The sequence below is a fragment of the Chionomys nivalis genome, chromosome 11 (genome assembly GCF_950005125.1).
Source record: "Chionomys nivalis chromosome 11, mChiNiv1.1, whole genome shotgun sequence".
NCBI classification, from domain to species: Eukaryota; Metazoa; Chordata; class Mammalia; order Rodentia; family Cricetidae; genus Chionomys; species Chionomys nivalis.
In genome coordinates this window covers 28,706,815-28,727,080 of record NC_080096.1, presented here as the reverse complement: position 1 = coordinate 28,727,080, position 20,266 = coordinate 28,706,815, and the positions used below count along the sequence as shown (strand labels likewise).

Below are 20,266 nucleotides of genomic sequence, written 5' to 3'. Positions count from 1 at the left end.
TTGCAAGAAAACAAAAAATAAATAAATAAATAAAAATCACCACCACACACATGCACATACACCCCAATCAACTTGGATATAGTATTTTGCTAAAGGACACACACACAAGATGATGTTTTGTATTTTTGTTACCTCAGCAGCTTCAACCTGTTGCTTGATGATGGATGGGTCAATGCCAGGGCTTTCCAAGTCATGGACAATATCCTGGGTGTCTTTGATAGTCGTCAGGAGAGCTGCCATATCATACCAGAACTTTTCCGCTAACTCAAGGACATCAAGGAATTTAATTTCTCGCTCTTCAGACCGTGCTTTGATGTCCTCCCAGAAGAATACCATTTGATCCAGCTTGTCCTGAATTTCTGAAGTAGTAAAGCAAAGATGTGAACAGAATCTCTCTAAATCTGAAATCTAAATTTCTCATTGAAATTCAATCTAATTCTGAAATTATAGTTCATTGTAGCTTTATCACTATCATTTCTACACTAGTATTTTCTGCTTGTTGATCTCCCTTATAAAGAAAGGAACCACAGAAGCAATCTGGAAATATCATACAAAATATCTGATCAGATAAAAGTCCTTAACTTAAGGATTGAAATGGGAATGCTTCTTTCTAGTGTTTTTGTTGAACTTTCTGTGAATTTCCCATGGAAAATGTTACAAAAGGTAGTTATGTTCTGCCCACTATTGATACTGTGATACTCACATTAGGGGTTAAAGGAACATTTGTTTCCTGGCATGGGAATCTAGCGCCCAATTGTAAACTTGTTTCAATAGGAAAATGTGTTCTGAATTCTAAATGAATCCTACACGACTTTTTAGAATGTTCATTACTTGAGCAGTGACTCTGGGTAGGATGTTGGAGATAGCCACATCCTGGAATTCAGTCTGTGCTCTTTCTTAAAGAATAATCATATCCACCAAGTACCTTTTGCAGCCAGATCCTTGTCTGCTCCCAGAGATCTCCCAATGAGTTCCTCTCCACGACGTTTCAGGGCCTCAAAGGATGGCTGCAGTTTTTCTAGCTCCATGGCAGCACTTTTATTGTCACTGATGCACTCTCTAATCTTGTCGACTTCAGCAGGAATCAGGGGCGGCATCCGTAGGCGAGAAGAAAGATTCTCCAGAGTTTCCAACATGGGTTCAATTTTATCATGAAACTAAACAAAATTGGGTTATTAGCCATCATAGCAATACTTTATCACATTGGGGAACATGTTAGGGCATAAAGTCAAACTATAAACCTATTGTTTAGGATTGCCCATGTTCAGTCTGGCCCAATGGCTATGTTAAAGGGTTGGGTTTGTCTAAAAACCTGTTTTGGACTTAGTAAACTAGTGTTGGTATATTAGAGTGGCAAAAAGACAGTATTTATTTTTTGAGTCAAAAAATACTAAGTAATACACCAAAAAGTCACAAAATGGTTAGTATTGTCACAATACTTCTCAAACTCCAACTAATATGATCAGATAGGTACAAGACTATGAACTGCTGAGAGTCAGTAACTCAGCACTTCAGATGACAGCTGCATGCAACAGACCAGAGCAACAAGTTAAGGTGCCTTCCACCGCTATGTAAATGGTGGGAACTTAACCTGCTGAGTGCCTGGAGTCTGAAATACTATAGTATGCAGTTTAACAACCCACACTGTGCAACAAGAGAAAGGGAAGTGCTGGCATGATGAATGGTAACAAGGAAGGCCAAATCTAACCTTCCCACTTTTCTGGTACTTTGAATAAAATGACTAAAATCATAAAATTCTGAATTTATAATTTGATATATAAGTTGGGAAGAGAGAATACCACAGAAAGAGTTTTCGTATAAAAACCTCATCTAAAATCAACTCTGGATTTATTAATTTGAGGAAGGCTCATCAATGTCAAGTGCCCTACAAGAGAAACAAATGTCTTAAATCATTTCCCACTACTCCCTTACTTCTATATTCCATGTCAAACAAAATGGTCACATTAAACTTCCAGAAAAGGTAAGATGAAGCTTTCTTATAGGCATTGTCCTCAATTTTCAGCTCTATAAGAACACTGACTCCCACGGAGTGAGTGGGTGCCTTACCTCTGTGATCTGTAATGGTGGGCGCGGTCAACACAACAATGAAATGTGACGATGTGGGGAAGACAGGAGCAGGCAGCAACAACACAAAGTAACACATTCCACAATGTGAGTGAGATGGGACAGGAGGTGGGGGGGGAAAAACGTGAGTAAGTACAAGTATTAACCAAAAATATTGACTCAACAAGGAATAAAATATCCAGACATGACAAGAGTACCACTAACAGTAATATATTAGTTGAGAAGTGTGTAGTTACATGCTTGAAAGTCTACTGCTGGTGGTTTTCCCTTCTCTGGTGTATTTCCTATGGAAGCATACTTTTTTCTGAACTTAAAAAGTTGGCTGCTTAAATTAATGTGCTGTCATTCTAAATCTCACCATTAATAGCCTCAATTAGAACTTGACTTCTGTTGAGGTAATCATTAGTTTTGGATCTGCAAAATGAAATTATCCTCAAATCATCCCCACTAAAGAGTCACTGTAGCATGAAGCTTTCAGAGAAGCTATCAATAAACAATTACATAGATCAGCCAGGATGCATTCCACCTTTCACAGTGTCAGTGCACCAATGCAAGGAGACAGAGTTCCCTACTCTACAGATAATGGATTAGCAACATGGTGTCTGGGTGCTCCTGCACAGAGAGGCTAACTGCTAGTGGGCAGTTGAGAACTACCACAAACATACACACCTGAGCGGACTGGGACACAGCCTCATCCAGAGCCAGGGCCCGTTGGCGCACTTCATCTTTTATTTGGGCATACATGTTTTCTGCTTTCTGGTATTTTTCTTCCACCATTTTTCCTTCTTCAGGGTTTAACTCCTTTAACTGTGGCCCTATCTTTAGTATCTTATCAATATGAGGCTTATGTTCAGCAATGGATTCCCTCAGTTGCTGTGGAAAGAAACATGAATTAAAACATAGTAAGTAAAGACAATAAGCAATTAGCAACAAAAATACAATGAGGATTCCTAGGTCATAACAAACCAAAAATAATGAGCATGTTTATCAGGTTATTTAGATACCTTGATCATAGGTAATAACAGCTTTGAGAGAAACAAACTGAACTGTTAACCAGCAAGTCCTAGCCTCTCACCATTGGGCTCCAATACTATGTAATTCTCTTAATTTCCCAGATCAGATGTCCAGTCACTATGCAAGTCTTCCTGGGCATATCCATCCCACTTCTAAGTATGTCTTGGTATCACATTATCATAATAGAATATATTACATAGCTCAGTATCTACACATCAGACTGAGTCACCAAGCAGGGTAACTTAACAGCAATCACTTGGTAACTCAACCACTCTGACTTTATTGCTATGTCCAGTTTACACCTCCACTTAAAGAAACATGGGGATAGTACTAAGGAGAAATCACAAACCAGAAATGAACATTTAATAAAAATTCATGCAATAGTTGTAGCTGATACATCTATAAATTTCTTTCATCTTAAATCTAGGAGGCAAAAATATTCTAATTCCCTCACAGCTCCCATTCTCATCAAGTGAAAGAGCCAGCCACACTTTAATACCTGAATAATCTCAGAAATATTTTAAATTTCTTTGATTTTTAGCTGTTTTTTTCAATTTTTTTTCTTGTACACTGGGGATCAAACTTGAGACCTCAGGCATGCATTGAGTGTTCTACCACTGAGCGAATCCCGGCCCAAGTGAGCTCTTTCTTTCTCCCCATATACAAACGTTTTTTAAAAAATTTCTTTGACTTTTTGAAGAATTTAACTTTTTAACTTATTTGGCTATAAGCCTGCTTGAACTAGAATTTTCTCTGTAACCTAGGCTGTTCTCTAGCTCATGACCACCAACATCTAGAGTGCTGGGACTGCAGGTATGTACTACTATGTCTGGCTTGACAGCTTCCTGACACATCTATAATCTTTAATCAATTAATATTGAATGATGAAGAAATTTCAACACACGTTTCACTGTGAAAAGAGATTCTAATTAGGAATTAACTTTGCATCCTAAAATTCACCCCATAAGCCTTAATAAGTGTTTTCAGTGAGTTACAGGGCCCGTCCCCACTGAGGAAGAAGTGGCATGCTCCTTACCCTCATCTCTTCCTGCTGCTGTCTGAGTTGCTCATGATCAACAGCTGGAGGGGGCAGCTGTGCTATTAATGCTAGAGTTTCTTCAGCCCAGGGGCTAAGCTCTTCGTATGTTTCCCAAAACTGGTTCACCAGGACCTGTGCCCGCTCTAGGCGGGCATAGCGCTCTGAGTTGAGCAGGCTAACGGCTTCATATTGTTGTATTAGGCACTCAGTTTTCTCCTACAAGTCAAACAGAAAAAGAAAAAGAAATATTATTAGAAGCTTCTTTTCCTTAAAAAAAAAATGCAGGATGCATAAAGGCCTCCCACAAAATTGCATGCACACAAACAAGTGTAAAGAAACACACTAAATTAACTAAAATAGACTAATGAATAAGTGATTTTTAATTTCTTTATATTTAATTCAAATTTAACTACCATACATACACATTATGTCTAGGATTTGAAAAGTATGGATATGGTTGAAAAGGTAGTAAAACAGCACACAGAAAAATAATTAAAAATAATCTTCTAGGGCTGGGTATGGTGACGCAGGAGGCAGAGCCAGGTCATCTCTGAAAGTTCCAGGCCAGCCAAGGTTCCATCCCCAAAACCAACCAAACAAAAATAACAACAACAACAAAAGCCTAGCAGAGAGACACACGCCCAGTGCTGACTGGAGAGGAAGCCTCCACACGTGTACTTAGTCTTTAGAGTGTAGGAGGAACAGCTCAGGCCAACTTTTGTCTAAGAAACAGCGGTCACCACGCACCTTGTGTTGGTTGCACTTTTAAGATAAGGACAGATACGACTTAGACGGCCTGGAACTTGAGAGGCTTTTGCTTCACTCTCTCAGGTACTATGGGCGTGTGCCCCATGCCCTGCCCTAACCATCAGTTATCAGAAAGTCTAGTAGGAGAAGCAACACTTTTAAAACATTACTTCATTGTTTTATTTCCAGTTTAGCTTGATGAAGAAATGCAGCACGAATAACAACTGTAATTCACCTGCAGTACAGCTTTCTGCTCCTCTCCACATGTGCTAAATATTTCACCACGGTGACTGAACAGTTCATCCACTGAATCTTTGTGTCGGATGATGTCAATGGAGAAAGCCTTTGAAAAGTAAACTGCAATTAAGCCAAGAAGCGAAAGGACCTGCCCTGTGCCCATGCTGGTGAAATGTCAGACACAACAAGTGAAATACATAAAGAGTATTCTTTTTTTTTTTTTTTTTTTTTTTTTTTGGTTTTTCGAGACAGGGTTTTCTCTGTGGCTTTGGAGCCTGTCCTGGAACTAGCTCTTGTAGACCAGGCTGGTCTCGAACTCACAGAGATCCGCCTACCTCTGCCTCCCAAGTGCTGGGATTAAAGGCGTGCGCCACCACCGCCCGGCCATAAAGAGTATTCTTAAAGGTTAGCTTTTACCTATTATCAATGCTTATCTTTAAAGGAAAAATTGTTTTCAGTGCTTATTTTTAGTTGTTCACAAAAACATTTCCTTCCTAAATCATTCAGGAGACTGTTAACTATTCTTTTTGGGATTCAAAGATCTACTTATCCTTTTTTATAAAAAGAACAAACATAATATATTTTCCTCATCCGAATAAAGTTTTTTTTTTTTTTCTGATAATTTAACTTTATTTTATGTGCACTGGTGTGAAGGTATCAGATTCCCTGGTGCAGACAGTTGTGAGCTGCCATGTGGTGCAGAGGATTGAACTCGGGTCCTCTGGAAGAACAGCCAGTGCTCTTAAGCGCTGAGCCATCTCTCCAGCTGCCAAATCAAGTATTTAAGGATTAATTTCTATCATATTCCATTAAACCATCCCCCTTAACTCTCTCCCAATCAGGACATGTGAGCATTTGGCTGTCTATACTCACCTTCTGTACCTGCAGCTGAGCCGTGGTCTGGTCTTGCTCTAGACGGATTGGACCAAGTGCCATCAGCTTTCGCTTTGTTTCAGCAACCCAGGCTAGTTCTGCGTCTGCAGCTTGCTCGTACTAACAGAGTCAAGAAAAATGAAGAGTTACATGCAGCCAAGGTCTCTTTCTTACAGCTATAAATTAACCAACACCAGAAAAGCCTGGATTTCTAGAAGTATAGTTGTACCTCAAAAGGTAAATTAAAAACTAAAAACAATTTTATAAGAATCACAAACCAAGCATAATACACTGCAATTGAAAATGCTACACTGATTAGGAATAATCCTAAAGACAAATTAGGGATGTAGCTGGAATCATTAAAAAAGTCTTCATAACCATTGTGAACTCAAGGGGTCATCCATTCATTCAAGAGAGTGTGTGTGTATGTTGGAATATTAATAGGTGCGTGGCCAGCTCATGTGACAGCAATGACACAGATGAGACAGGAGGAGCTTGAGTTCCAGGCCAATCTGAGTTACATAGGGAGAGTCTGTCTCAATAAAAAGTATATATATAGTTACGGACAAAAGTAATTATCTCCCGTCCCTGCCAGAAAGCAAAAGGAAAAAGAGGGAAACATGACACCTGTGTTTACTAAGGGATTCTATTTTGGGTGACTGTGCTATTTTGGTTTGCATATTCGAAAGTAATTATAGTCTTGGTATCTTTCCCTTTTCCATCAAATTCTAAACAGTGGTGCTACACACCTTTATCCTCGGCTTCCAGGAGGCAGAGGCAGGCAGATTTCTGTAAATTTAAGGCAAGCTGGAGCTACATAGTGAGATCCTGTCTCAACAGAAAAACAAAACAAAAGCAAACAAATAAAATAAATGAGGGAGGCAGAGAGGCAGGGCTAGAGAGTTGCACAGAGGTTAAGAGCACTTCCTCTTGCAGAGGATCTGCATACGGCGGCTCACAACCATCTGATCTCAAGCCCTCTTTTGGCTTCTTTGAGTATCAGGCATAAACATGGCGCACAGACATGTATGAAGACAAAAACATCCATACACATAAAAGCTAAAAAAAATCTTTAAAAACAAAAAGCCTCACAAAGGTTTCTTCTTGCAAGGTATTCTCTATTCAAAAGGTTTGAGTATTGGCTCAAATCTGGATCAAACCTCTTCCAAGTATTTACTATTACTGAAGCATGCTTATTGTATTTATTTTGATCTCATTATTCTTCCTGAACTTGTATTTACATAAGTTATAGCACTGTATCCCACAGTCTAAAACACTAACGTACAACATTATAAACATTACCTGTTGTGATCTCTGAATAGCAGCATCAATTTCATCCACCCTTTGTCCAATAGTGTCACTGACCAGTTTGTACTGCTCGTTGGCATCAGACACAAGTTTATCCAGCCCTTCTCTGGCTCTCCAGGGCACCAGCTCTAGGAGAGCATGGCTCACCTCATTCACTGTGTCCAACACCAGCCTGTGCTCCATGACCTCCTTCTTCAGTTCCTAAGGAGGGAAAAGTTTTCAGGCCACACCTTACTAAATTAAGCAGTGGAACAGTGGAAAGCGCTGCCTCTACCACATCCCAGCAGGGCACTGACCTCCTTCCTTCAGCTCTTCTTTTCCTTGCCTCACATTTTTCAATCATTTTGAAATATGACTTTAGACTTAGCTGATGCTTGCTTAGAATTGTCTGCAAGGCTTGAGCCACATTGTGGGTAAAACAAACAGTGTTCCTTTCCTTCTATTCTTTAATGCTCCAACTATAGACAGACATTTAACCTAATGAATAGCTGTCCAGAATTTCTTTGCATCAAGAACTGCGTTTGAGTTGGGCAGTGGTAGTGCACACCTTTAACCCTGACACTTGGGAGGCAGAAGAAGGCAGATCTCTGTGAGTTCGAGGCCAACTTGGTCTACAAAGTGAGTTCCAGACCAGTCAGGGCTCTTACACAGAGAAACCCTGTCTTGAAAACAAAACAACAAAGAACTGCATCTGATCTTGCAGCAGGATCAGAAGTAACTATGAAGCACCTCCCCCCAGTTAATTCTTGTCTTGTTCTTATTCTTTCCCCTCCCAGTGTCCTCATCCATCTCCCTTGCCTCCTTTTCATTTACTTTCTTCTGGTTTCCAAATAGTGTCTCCTTTTAGAGAATGAACGTGGAGGTAAATTATACAACATAAACCAGCAAGCAAACTTCCTATGAACTTGGAAATTGATGCTTTTTCTTATTCAGACTATAGTCATTCATATATATCTTTTTGACAAATTTTACTGTCATGAGTAAACAAGAGAGAAAGCAGGAGTACATTTGGTTTAGATTTAAGGTAAAGGTAAGGAAACACACTTCAGACAAAGATGAAACCTCTTTCCTTGTTACAGTGTAAAATTATGGCTTACCTTCTGTCTCTGCTGAAACTGGGGTATTTGCTCCCCTGTGGGAGACTGTCCTCCACTGGCTGCCAGTTCTTCCTCCACCTCCCTCAGCCACCCAGTTAGTTCCTCATATGTAGAATGGAACTTGGTGGCCAGCTGCCGGGCTTGTTCTAAAGTTCTGAGGGCCTTGGAGCTAGTGACTGTAATGTCTGCGTAACGGGTCTTTATTCCGTCCAGCTTCTCCTGGATAAGTAACACTTCCTCACCTGGGAAAAACAGCACAGCACTGTTCACACGAAGGAGTTCAACAGCACAGCACTGTTCACATGAAGGAATTCTCTTCAATCTTGTCTTTAACAGCTTAAACTTCATAGACTCCTTGCTACGGTGCTGACTTATATCCTAATATCCCAAACTGACGGTTAACTTGAAATAAACCTGACCGCATAAGACTTTTAAGATTAAGTTTTTAATCCAACTGCAGGTGTTTCTAGAACTTTACAGACAATGCTAGCATTCAGTGTATTAGGAGGCAGGAGGAACTGCTCTCTATAACCAGATATAAAATAACGAAGTCTTGTAGTTTTCAAAAGACTTAGCAGGAAATGAACACATAACCAGCTTCCCTGGAGTACACAGTCATAGTCACTGAATACCAAGTTTCTCATAGACCAAGAGAAGTGATTAGTGCTGGGTGCTTATGATCTTTAAGACTAGAGAGGTAGGGTTGGTGGGGCTTGGAAGACCTCAGTTTGGTTCCCAGAACCATCTGGTGGTTCACGACCACACATACCTCCAGTACTAGGGAAATCCAATACCCTCTAAGGAATCAAGCACACATGTGATACACATATATGTATATAGGCAAAACATTCAACACATAAAATAAAAATCTAAAAGACCACAGAGGTGCTAAGAGGTACACTTTTCAAAGTACCTGTAGTTTGCTTTAGAAGAGCCTGACCATTTTTAATAGCTTGATCTACATTCTTCTTTCTATTAATAATTTCTTCATTTAAGGCCTGAAAAGGAAAAAATAGCATTAACCCCAAAAATATGGCATACCAAAGAGAAGAGATGTGAGAGCTTTCTCTAAAAGGAACGAGGATAGCTGTGCAAAATGAGGAAAGAATGTATTTAAAAAATCTTAATAAAAATGTAATTTTAAAAAAGGGCATTTAAAGAGATGAGTTAGCAGTTTTGTTTAAAATCAAATATTTAATTCCCTTATTTATTTCTTTGGTTACTCTCTATTTGATTATTCAAGGCAATTAAGAGATGCTTTATAGGCAAGCTCTCTTTTGTGCTGAATGAGAAAAGACTTAGGATGAAATCAGCTTTACCAATCTATCAGTATTAAACTTAAACACAAGAATGTTAGAAATGAAATACAGCAAAAATGCCCATTATAAAAAAAAATGCCCATTATATTAAAAATAAAGAGACTTCATAAAAGCAAGTGGAAATGCAGCTGGAGAGACGGCTCAGCAGTTCAGAGCATGCACTGCTCTCCCAGAGGACCTGAGTTTGGTTCCCACCACCACCATCAGGCAGCTTACATCCACTGTAATTCTGCCTCCACAGATCTGACACCTCTGGCCTCTGCACTCACAGACACATAATTAAAAAAAAAAAAGATGGAAACAAGAATATTTTATAAGATGACACAGAATCCCTGGGATTTCAGAACTATATCAACTACATGATGATATTATGGATATCATTTAGATATATATGGTTTTATTACAGTATGCTCTCATCTACTCAAAAATCTACTGCTATATTACCCAATCCCAATGATGTAAATCACAAGCTGCAGGTGAGACGGGCCCTGACTCTAACCTGTATGATCTTCTAGAATCATCAGCTAAGCCTGTTAAGTACAAGTATTTTCCTGGACCTATCCAAAATGAATAAGTACTTGGCACCAATTCAACTATGCACTTATATGCATAAATTTATTATGCATACAATAAAGTTGAAGTGTTTGGAATGAAGGGGAGAGAAATTAAAAGAAAAAGAAATGAAGAGAAACACATATCAAAGTGACAAAATAATTTAGTAACATAAATATAAGAATGAAAACACAAATACCAGGTGATCAGCATGCTGTTTCTGCAGGACATCCTGTCTGTAATCCTTTACGAACACTGTACTGAGCTTGTCCTCAACCTCAGCCAGCCAATTGAGCACCTCCACCTCATCCTCCCCAAACAGTCTAGCGTTGAACAGTGCCTGCTCAAGCAGGGTGGCCTTCCGACAGCACCGGTCTTGAATCTCACTGTATCGGGCCTGCAATGAATCTAGCTTTTCTGACATGCTACCCTGCTCTGCAGGACATGTCAGGGCGGAGAGGGACTGCCCAATTTTAACTGCCTGGTACACATCTGTTGCATGGTTTTCTATTTCTTCCTCTAGAGCCTGAAAATCCAGATGGAAAAAAATGAGTAACAAAAATAAATAAATAAATGAAAAGCAAACATGAAACAATGAATAACAAATAACAGAACAAATTAAAATAAAAATTCACCTGTTGCATGGCAAAAATAGTATGAAAAGTAGCACATAAGCTGTTTTTCCTCCTTTGCTGTTAGCCTATTAGGCAATGTCTATTCTTATTCCAACCCAAAGTATCGTTTCCATCTAATAATTTGATCTTATTTTAAAATAAAAACTCCATAAAACATTTTCTAGAGAATACTTTAATTTTTTAGTTTCTATCTCCAGTCCTGTGTTTCATCTATCATAACACCTTCCTACCTTGTGACGAATAATCTGCTGATGTATTTTGGCAGTCTGAGTGCCAACAGGTTCCGAGTTAGCAAGCTTTTTCTCTGTGACAGATAAGAAGTCAGAAATAGGCTCAGCTGTCTCATGGAATTGTTTGGCCAGAACCAAGATATCTTCCAGCTGTTTTTGCCTACACAAATACACAGAACAAGATGCTCAAGCAGAACAGTCATGGAGCATCAAATCAGTACAAGAGCGTCTTCCCAGGCATGCCCACAGTAAACAGAACACATTGGTAGGGAGCCCTGCTTTGTGGTTGCAGCTTTCGCTGAATTATTTTCCACTGTCTGTCTCTAAGGTGGGTTGGATAATTATCTCATGATTAAAACAGAGAAAGCTAACCCTGATGGCTTAAACAAATATTTCTCCAGTCACCTCATAAGTAGTAGTAGGCTAAGGATAGAAGGAACTCTTTTAGCACTCCTCCTTAGACTACCTTCCCATATCAGAATGGAATGTAGGATGTGCACCACCAGAACAAATGGCCACAATAAATAAAACTTAAAGGAACCCCAAATCAACTGTCTTTGTCTTACTCTATCCTTGTTATCTCTGCACATGAGTGAAGAGAAAACCAAAGTAGCAATTCTATAAGCTAGAAGTCCTTCCCCAGTTTCAAAAATCCAATTATGTCCCAGATATAATAAGGGACAGAAACCTCTGTCAACACAATTAGGCTCCTGGCAATTTCAAGCCAGAACTGTACTGAGTCCAAATTTAAGACTAGCATGCACACACACACACACACACACACTTTACAGGTCATTTGGAATCTTAAATTTTATATAATATCCACGCTAAGCTTGGGTCTTAAGAATACTGTCAATTACAAAGGGCAGAGAGGAAACTGTCTTAGACAGAGAACCTGGAAATAACCACAGATTTGTATGAACACCAAATTAGTAATGAAATGCCATAATGCTGGGTTTGGGTGCGATGAACAGGCTGAGAAGACAGCTACTTTAAGAGGTCCGGTACTGCCGGGCGGTGGTGGCGCACGCCTTTAATCCCAGCACTTGGGAGGCAGAGGCAGGTGAATCTCTGTGAGTTCGAGACCAGCCTGGTCTACAAGAGCTAGTTCCAGGACAGGCTCCAAAACCACAGAGAAACCCTGTCTCGAAAAACTTAAAAAAAAAAAAAAAAAAAAAAAAAGAGGTCCGGTACTACCGGCTCATGCAGTAGTAGACCAGCATGCATGAAGTCCTAGGTACAATCCCTAGCATTGGCAAAATAAATAAAATGAAATAAAAATAAAAAGACTTGGGCCGGGCGGTGGTGGCGCACGCCTTTAATCCCAGCACTTGGGAGGCAGAGGCAGGCGGATCTCTGTGAGTTCGAGACCAGCCTGGTCTACAGAGCTAGTTCCAGGACAGGCTCCAAAACCACAGAGAAACCCTGTCTCGAAAAAACCAAAAAAAAAAAAAAAAAAAAAAAAAAAATAAATAAAAAGACTTGGGACTGTGTGATGTATTTCAGTAAAACTTTACGTAACATCTACTTTCTCCAAGTTACACTTAACAAGCATATTTTATTAATATACTTCTTTGAGATAGAGGATAGCTATATATCTCTTGAATGTGTATATATTTTAACAGTATCACAGACTAGTGCTTGAGAATATTAAAAAAATCAAATATTAGTATAAAATAACAGAACAGAAACATGACAAGTTTCAATTACAAACATTAAAACATAGTTTATATATATGAAAAAGAACTTCCTAAAAACTCAAACTATAACTTGGCTAGATTGTAGGCTTCTGCATCTGTTATTGGAACAGCAATTCCGCCACGGCAGAGCCACCACTCACAGCAAGCAGTCTCCAGCCTCAGAACTTTTTAGTAACTACAGCTCAGTTTCTGAGAGTAATACGTGAATTATCTCTAAATACTTATCACCTGTCAATAAAAGTTACTGAACACCCTCTAGAGCAATCCCTGAGTTATCCAAGAGCCTTTAAAGCACTTCAGTGATTGTCCACCAAACATAGGACAAAATAATCCTCTGAACACGACTCAAGTCCCTTACCTGGCTGCTGCCTTGTTGAGGAGTTCAGTCCATCTACGTTCAAGACTCTCCAGCTGTCCGTTGATTTTCTCTCTATCAGCCAGCTCAGCTGACTGTGCTATTCTGCCTCCTTCTGCCTGAAGCATATCCACTGTGGCCTTTCGATCATCTAGGAGTCGCTGGAGCAACTGTGACATATATGTTTAAAGAGAAAGGTAAGTAGCAACACAGGGTCATTTAAAAATAAAACAAGAGCCAGTTGTAGTGGCACACACTTTTAATTTCAGCACTGGGGAAATAGAGGCAGGTGGACCTCTATGAGTTGAGGCCAACCTGATCTACATAATAAGACTCTATCTTAAAAAAAAAAAAACAACAACAACAAAAACCCAAACAACTCATCTTGGCAAATCTGAAGCTTTCTTGACTCAAAAAGTATGAGACAGTATAGTTCCTACCACCCCACTCACTTCAATTCTTTAATAGTACCATGGCTGTCACTATATTATTGACAGGTAACTTCCTCTGAATTAAGACACAAGTAAGCCGGGCGATGGTGGCGCACGCCTTTAATCCCAGCACTCGGGAGGCAGAGGCAGGCGGATCTCTGTGAGTTCGAGACCAGCCTGGTCTACAGAGCTAGTTCCAGGACAGGCTCCAAAGCCACAGAGAAACCCTGTCTCGAAAAACCAAAAAAAAAAGACACAAGTACATGAGCCAGGAGTGGTGATATACACACCATTAATCCCAGCACTCAGGAGGCAGAGGCAGGTGGATCTCTGTGAGTTTGAGGCCAGCCTGTCCACATACTGAATTTTAAGCCCGCCATAGTCTCAAAAAACAAACAAGCAAAAGACAAAAATCACACAGAAAAATCATTAGGATCTGAAATGACAGATATGTTATTAGCCTAAGGCAGCCATTTCACAATGTATTATATGCATATATCAAAATATCACCTTGTATGTTGTAAATATACAAAATTTCATTTGTTATTATATTTTACTAAAACTAGAAAAATCCCAAATTTCTTTTAAGATAAACATGGTTTATAAAATTTTTCCCCTTGGTGTACATTCATTATACCTGGCTATTTTGAAACATGATCTATGCCATGTAGTCAGAGCTAGCCTGAAACTCTAAAAAAATCCTCCTGCCTCAGTCTCCCAAGAGCTGGTTTAAGGCATGTGTCATCATGCCTGGCATAAAATAAAAAAATTTAAAAGCAAAACTGCAATAAAACAGAAATTAAACCAACAAAAATATAAATAGAAGACTGGGGAGATAAAGAGCTGAGCTGGTACGGTGCTGGTTCCGCATCCATGAAGTCTGATCCCCAGCACCGCACAAACCAGCTGAGGTTCACACCTGTAATCCCAGCACTTGGGAGGTGGAGACAAGAGGATCAGAAATCCAGTGCCATCCTCAGCAACATAATGTTGCTGACCATCACACTACATGAGACCCTGACTCAAACAAGTCAAAGACTATTGAATTCCAAGCCATAAAGACATCTATCCATCTCCTCTCCCTGGGTTTAGGAACTACTATAAAAGGAAGGTAGGAAAGAATGTAAGAGCCAGAGTAAGTAGTGTGTGTGTGTGCGTGTTGATACATGTATACATCCACATTAACACTGGCTTCTCGACAGCCTGTCACAGAATGGGAAGGGCTCATCCTACCCTTCCTATAGATCTGATATAGTTAACAGCAGACAGGAGAGGGAAAGACTTTAAGTAGTACAGCCATTGACAAGGTACCCATATTCGTGTAAACAGTTTTAGTAACACTCACTAGGTCTCTCTTACACACAAAGCAGAAGTAGGGCTAAGTAGGAAGAAAGGGATGAGTAGAAGAGGGACAAGAGGGCGAATGTGATCAAAATATATTATGTACATGAATGAAAATGTCATAACTAAACCCAGTGTTATGTATAATTAACATGCTAGCATTAAGCAAATAAGACAAAAATATAGACAACTCATGCATGACATATAACATAAACACTGCTGATCATAAAACACAACACATAATATGTAACTTGCTCAGTCTAACAAATTCCATAGTAAAACCACTGAAAATCAGTTTCCATCTCTCTTCTCAGGAGAACACGATGTATGTTACAGTTCTACTGAAGCTCTGGATTTGCTCCTTAAGTGATAAGCAAATGTGCTGTCTGTCAGCGTGGCCATTTCAGTTCTCTGTCTCTACGTTCCCACTTACCTTCTGCTCTTGGATCTGTGCTTTCACCACTTTATACTCAGCAGATGGAGGCTTCTGATTGGCTATGAGCTCCTCAGTGTCTGCCAACCAGCTGAGCAATGGCTCCAAGGCATCTTGAAATTTCCCGCAATGTAACAAAGCCTCCTGCAGTTGTGCAATTCTTTGTGCAACCTGTGTCACAGACATGGAGAGCTCAGTAACGAGAACGAGGGCAGCATTTAGACCTACTATCCTTTTAGTAATTACAGATGGCAACAACTGAATTTTGTTGGCATTTAGTTTCAAGGAAAATCTGAGGTTTCAGTGTTTCTCTTTCACGAGTCACTCATTCAGCACTCACCTTTTTATTCAGTGTATTCCATCGAGTATTGATCTCCTCCATGTCATGTTCTAAACCCTGCACGTCACAGTTTTTTCCTGCACTCTGAATTAATCCCTGGCCAAGTCCATTCACTTGCTGCAGTTTCACCTGTAGAGGATCCACTTGTTCTTTCTGAAACGTCTAGATAATTGCAAAACAAAGCAGATTTACTCTAAAGGACATTAAGCCTTCTACACTGCAGTATCTGGTCATCCTCAAGAGAGTTACAACTTAATGAAGGAGGGCAAGGAACTGATGTAAGCATCAGAACAGTGAGATACTAAGGAGACACACGGGTTCATGTTTCAGTTACATATCTTCTTATGTATCCTCTTAGTAGCATACATCCAGAGGCAGTTATAGCAACACTGTTTAGGTCTTTAACTCAATGACTCAGTATCTTCTTTCAAATCAATTGCTTAATTTTTAATGATAAAAGCTATAGGGAATAGTGAAGTGTTAGCCTTAAAATACTATGGATCCTGAAAGGGAAGGATGCTATCAAGTTACAAGTACTTAAGAACTTGGGAACATGCTGTGGAGAATAGCAGCTTGACCACTGACAATAGGCAACGTACTTTTCTGGCTCGGATGAGTAACTCAATCAGTTAAAATAAATCAACAGTGTGAAAAATGCAAAGCTCATAGCTTAATACCCCTGTGATCATTTAATTTCATTCTGCTTCAGGGCCACAGGCCACATTCAATCATCTTGAAACAGAACTCTCCTGTCTACAAGAAAAAATGCTCCTAACAACTCTGACACGTGTGCTGAGTAAGACACAGGGGTATAAAATACTTTCAAAAACTGATACCATGGATCATGTCCACCATGAAACAAAAGAATTTAAAACAATGAGAATAAAAGTGTAGTAAGCAAGATTCCTATTTTTCTTTACTACAGTTAAAACTTAGACATTTCTAGATGCAATGGTCTGAATGAAAAATGGAATTTTTGAAAACTGGGTGTAAGCCACCAACCCTATAATCTCAGCACCCAGGTGGAGTCAGAAAGATCAGAAAGTTCATGATCATTATTAGTTACATAGAGAATCTGAGGTCTTTCTGGGGTACATGAGACCCTATCTCGAAATCAAAAAACAAAACAAACAAACACCAAAACTTTAGTTTTGACATACTTTTGCCAAATTCAGTCTTAATGAAAAGAATGTCAAATATTTATCCCTAAGTAATGGTTTCTCTTAATTATTAGAGCATAAAATTAGTCATATTTTGCCAACCTGGCTATATATACTTCAGTTTTTTTTCTTTCTCTTCTATACAAAGTTCCTTCAGTTTCAAAAAGACAGGTATGTCTATTAAAGCCAGAGACAACAGAGAATGGAAGAGAACAAAACGAACATAAGCAAGAACTGAGTGTTTAAGGAAGGCTAATTTTGTTCTACAACAGACCATATATCACACCATAGTTAGGAATCTAATTCCAAAGGAATGCCTATGGTTGGATAAGTGAGTCGGTAGAGGGGAAAAAAGCCCAGGACAAACTGAAATCACCAGTACATTTCACCATATACTACACCTTGATTAGATTGCATTTTGTTAGGTAAACTACAAAGAATTCAGTTTCAAAAACAAACCACAAGTGCCACATAACTCTATTCTGTAACACTAAAGACAGTGATCTGAAGAAAAACCAAGGAGAGAGGATGAGAACAGATGAAGGCTACTACGAGGGCACGGGCTCTGAAGGTGACTAATGACGGTGAGGATTAGACATGGAGGGACAATGCCGTGATGATACCCTTATGGTTCCCATCCGGCGGAGTTTCAGAGATGACTCCTTTCTCTTGGGAGGGAAAAAAAACAAGAAAAAGAAAAGAAATGGAGGGAGAAACCAGAAAAGAGGCACGTGGATCTCTGTGAGTTTGAGGCCAGCCTGGTCTACAGAGTGAGTTCAGGGGTCAGGACTATGTAGAGAGAAACTCTGTCTGGAAAAAACAACAATAAAACAAAACAACACAGAGCAAAAGAGAAATGGAAAGACACAGGAGAGAAGGCCAGGAAGACAGAAGGAAGGTGTCAGACTCACTCTGAAGGGTCCTCCTTACTCTATCAAACCAAATACATGCAAGCTATTTTTTAAAGATTTGTTTTTATGGGGGCTGGAGAGATGGCTCAGCGGTTAAGAGCATTGCCTGTTCTTCCAAAGGTCCCACGTTTAATTCCCAGCAACCACATGGTGGCTCACAACCATCTATAATGAGGTCTGGTGTCCTCTTCTGGCCTGCAGGCATACACGTAGACAAAATATTGTATCTATAATAAATAAATATTAAAAAAGATTTGCTTTTATTTGTGCGTAAGTGGGTACTGGTAAGGGCTGTAGTTACTTTTATCTTTGGTGGTATTGCATTGCATTTCAATTTGAATCAAGTTGGGTTTTTTTTTTTTTTTGATGTTTTTGGTCTCTTTCTCTTCTTCTTTACCTCTAAATGGAGGATGTTAGTCAAAAGACTTCCTTAAAATTCTTATTTATTTGAGACAAGCTTTATAGTGGTATATTATTTGTATATTAATAAATAAATCAACCTAAAATTAAGAAAAGCAAAGCAGCAAAGTCACTAGAGAAGTCTTACCTCTACCAAGGCTGGGCAACTGCAAACTAAGTAGACTAAGCCTCTTTCTCCTCCCACTTTATATTCCCTCTAGTACTGGGATTAAAGGTGGAGGCCACCACCACCTGGATTTGTTTCTGCATTGATCTTGTTTAGCCCAGGATAGCCTTGAGCTCACAGAGATCCATCTTCCTCTGTTTCCCAAATCCTAGGATTAAAGGTGTCTGTCACCATTTTAGCTTTGCCTCTGGTCTTCAGGCAAGATTTATTAAAATATAAAATATAAATAATATACCATTATAAAGCTTTACTATATAGCTCAGGCTAGCCTGGAACTCATGAGCCTCCTGTTTTAGCCTCTTGAATGCTAGGCTAATTGTTAGCTGTACAGCACCATGCCTGGCTATCTCTTTTAGTGTCCTGCTTGGGCAATTTAATCTATCTCTATCACTTTAATTATTAACTCTGATAAATACTATGGTTCTCAACTTAAATCTTCTAAGCTTCAAATCCACACATCCAACTGTTTTCTTACTATTTATATAACAACAACTTACAGGTACCTTGAACCTAATGATTTCAATTAAACAGTATCTTTTGCTTTCCCATCCCTTCAAATTTATTCTTCCCAAAATCAAACTAACATTTGGTCTTGAAAACAATAGTTTACTACTGTACAGTTCAGTTTGTACTTAATTGTATAAATCTGATTCCATGTCATCCTGGATAACTGACACATCTCTAATAGAAAATCTATCAACAGGTCTTAATTTTACTTCTAAAGTATTTCTTGACTCTATCCAATGGTCTCCAAATCCACTTTGTCAGTTTATAATCATATACTTACAAGAGCCTCCCACATGCTACTGTAAGGTTCACAAGGGCAGGCAGGCACTGTGCCAGTTCTATTCACTGTAAGAGGCTGGGATCTGGCACAAAGTTGATACTTAGTAACTATTTCTTTCTTGAATGAATGACTCCTTATATAGAAATTGCTTAAGGGAAAGCAAACAAACCCACGGCAGATCTGCCCATCAGCTGGACATTTGAACACTGAATTGGTGTTGTGACAATTCCAAATTTTTGCTTAAAAAGACTTCCTTGGCCAATTTTAATTTTCTGAAAGCTCTACTTTGTATAAAAGGCTGCTCCCTCTTCCTCTGAACTTTTGACTGTAAGACGGAGGGAACCTATAGGTAGAGGTTAAAGTAACTGGGGACTGCTCTCTGTGACCTGAAATACCAATATAGAAATAATGAATAAACTAATATTTTGCTTCTTCTAACCAAGCTCTTGTTAGTTCCTATTATGAAGTTTATATATTAAAAGAGAGCTGGGAAGTTTATATTTTATGCTAGGTATACACATGTGTCTTTGTACATACATAAACAAACACGCAAGCTCTGAAGCCTTTTGCTCTAAATCAAATTCCAGGTTATGATCACTTGTTGAGTCCTAAGTATCTCTGCATAGAAACAACAAGTTCTTTTGCCTCTAAAAATTTCCTAAAAGCCAAGTATGGTGATTCACACCTACAATATCAGCACTCAGGAGGCTGAGGCAGGAGGATTCCACAAGTCTGAGGCCAGTCTGTTCTTACACAGTGAGTTCCAGGCCAGCCAGAATAGGACCTCTCTCAAGACCCACATATACCAAAAAACTCTAAAAATGTAAAAACTGGAATTCATACAATCTTGGTAAACACTTTTCCATTTCCTGCAGTGCTACAGATGGTCCCAGGACCATATGCATGCCAGGCAAAGTACTCTACCAATCACACACATGTCCAACTTGGAAAAACTTCTTTGAAATCCAACTAATAACTATTTCAGTAGTGTGTTTCTGTCTTCCCGCCCCGTTCTTACAGCTCAGGCTACCCCATAATTATGTATCCCAGGCTGGCCTCAAATATCCATCCCTTCCCCAGTGACCC

General features: G+C 39.3%; 1 protein-coding gene across 13 annotated transcripts in view; it reads right to left on the bottom strand.

Moving 5' to 3' along the window:
• Nucleotides 1-20,266, bottom strand: part of Macf1 (microtubule actin crosslinking factor 1) — a 345,446-nt gene that overhangs the window by 34,889 nt on the left and 290,291 nt on the right. For 11 of the 13 annotated variants that reach the window (XM_057784472.1, XM_057784473.1, XM_057784479.1 and 8 more), the window contains 14 exons: nucleotides 15,737-15,898; nucleotides 15,397-15,567; nucleotides 13,195-13,361; nucleotides 11,137-11,296; nucleotides 10,471-10,797; nucleotides 9,314-9,398; nucleotides 8,401-8,642; nucleotides 7,298-7,504; nucleotides 5,996-6,115; nucleotides 5,121-5,228; nucleotides 4,136-4,354; nucleotides 2,755-2,958; nucleotides 926-1,157; nucleotides 133-359 (listed from right to left, as the gene is read on the bottom strand). In XM_057784472.1, the coding sequence (XP_057640455.1) occupies nucleotides 133-359; nucleotides 926-1,157; nucleotides 2,755-2,958; nucleotides 4,136-4,354; nucleotides 5,121-5,228; nucleotides 5,996-6,115; nucleotides 7,298-7,504; nucleotides 8,401-8,642; nucleotides 9,314-9,398; nucleotides 10,471-10,797; nucleotides 11,137-11,296; nucleotides 13,195-13,361; nucleotides 15,397-15,567; nucleotides 15,737-15,898 (2,631 nt within the window). The remainder of the gene's footprint in view (nucleotides 1-132; nucleotides 360-925; nucleotides 1,158-2,754; nucleotides 2,959-4,135; nucleotides 4,355-5,120; nucleotides 5,229-5,995; nucleotides 6,116-7,297; nucleotides 7,505-8,400; nucleotides 8,643-9,313; nucleotides 9,399-10,470; nucleotides 10,798-11,136; nucleotides 11,297-13,194; nucleotides 13,362-15,396; nucleotides 15,568-15,736; nucleotides 15,899-20,266) is intronic. The other 2 variants (XM_057784476.1, XM_057784477.1) reach the window with 1 other exon arrangement.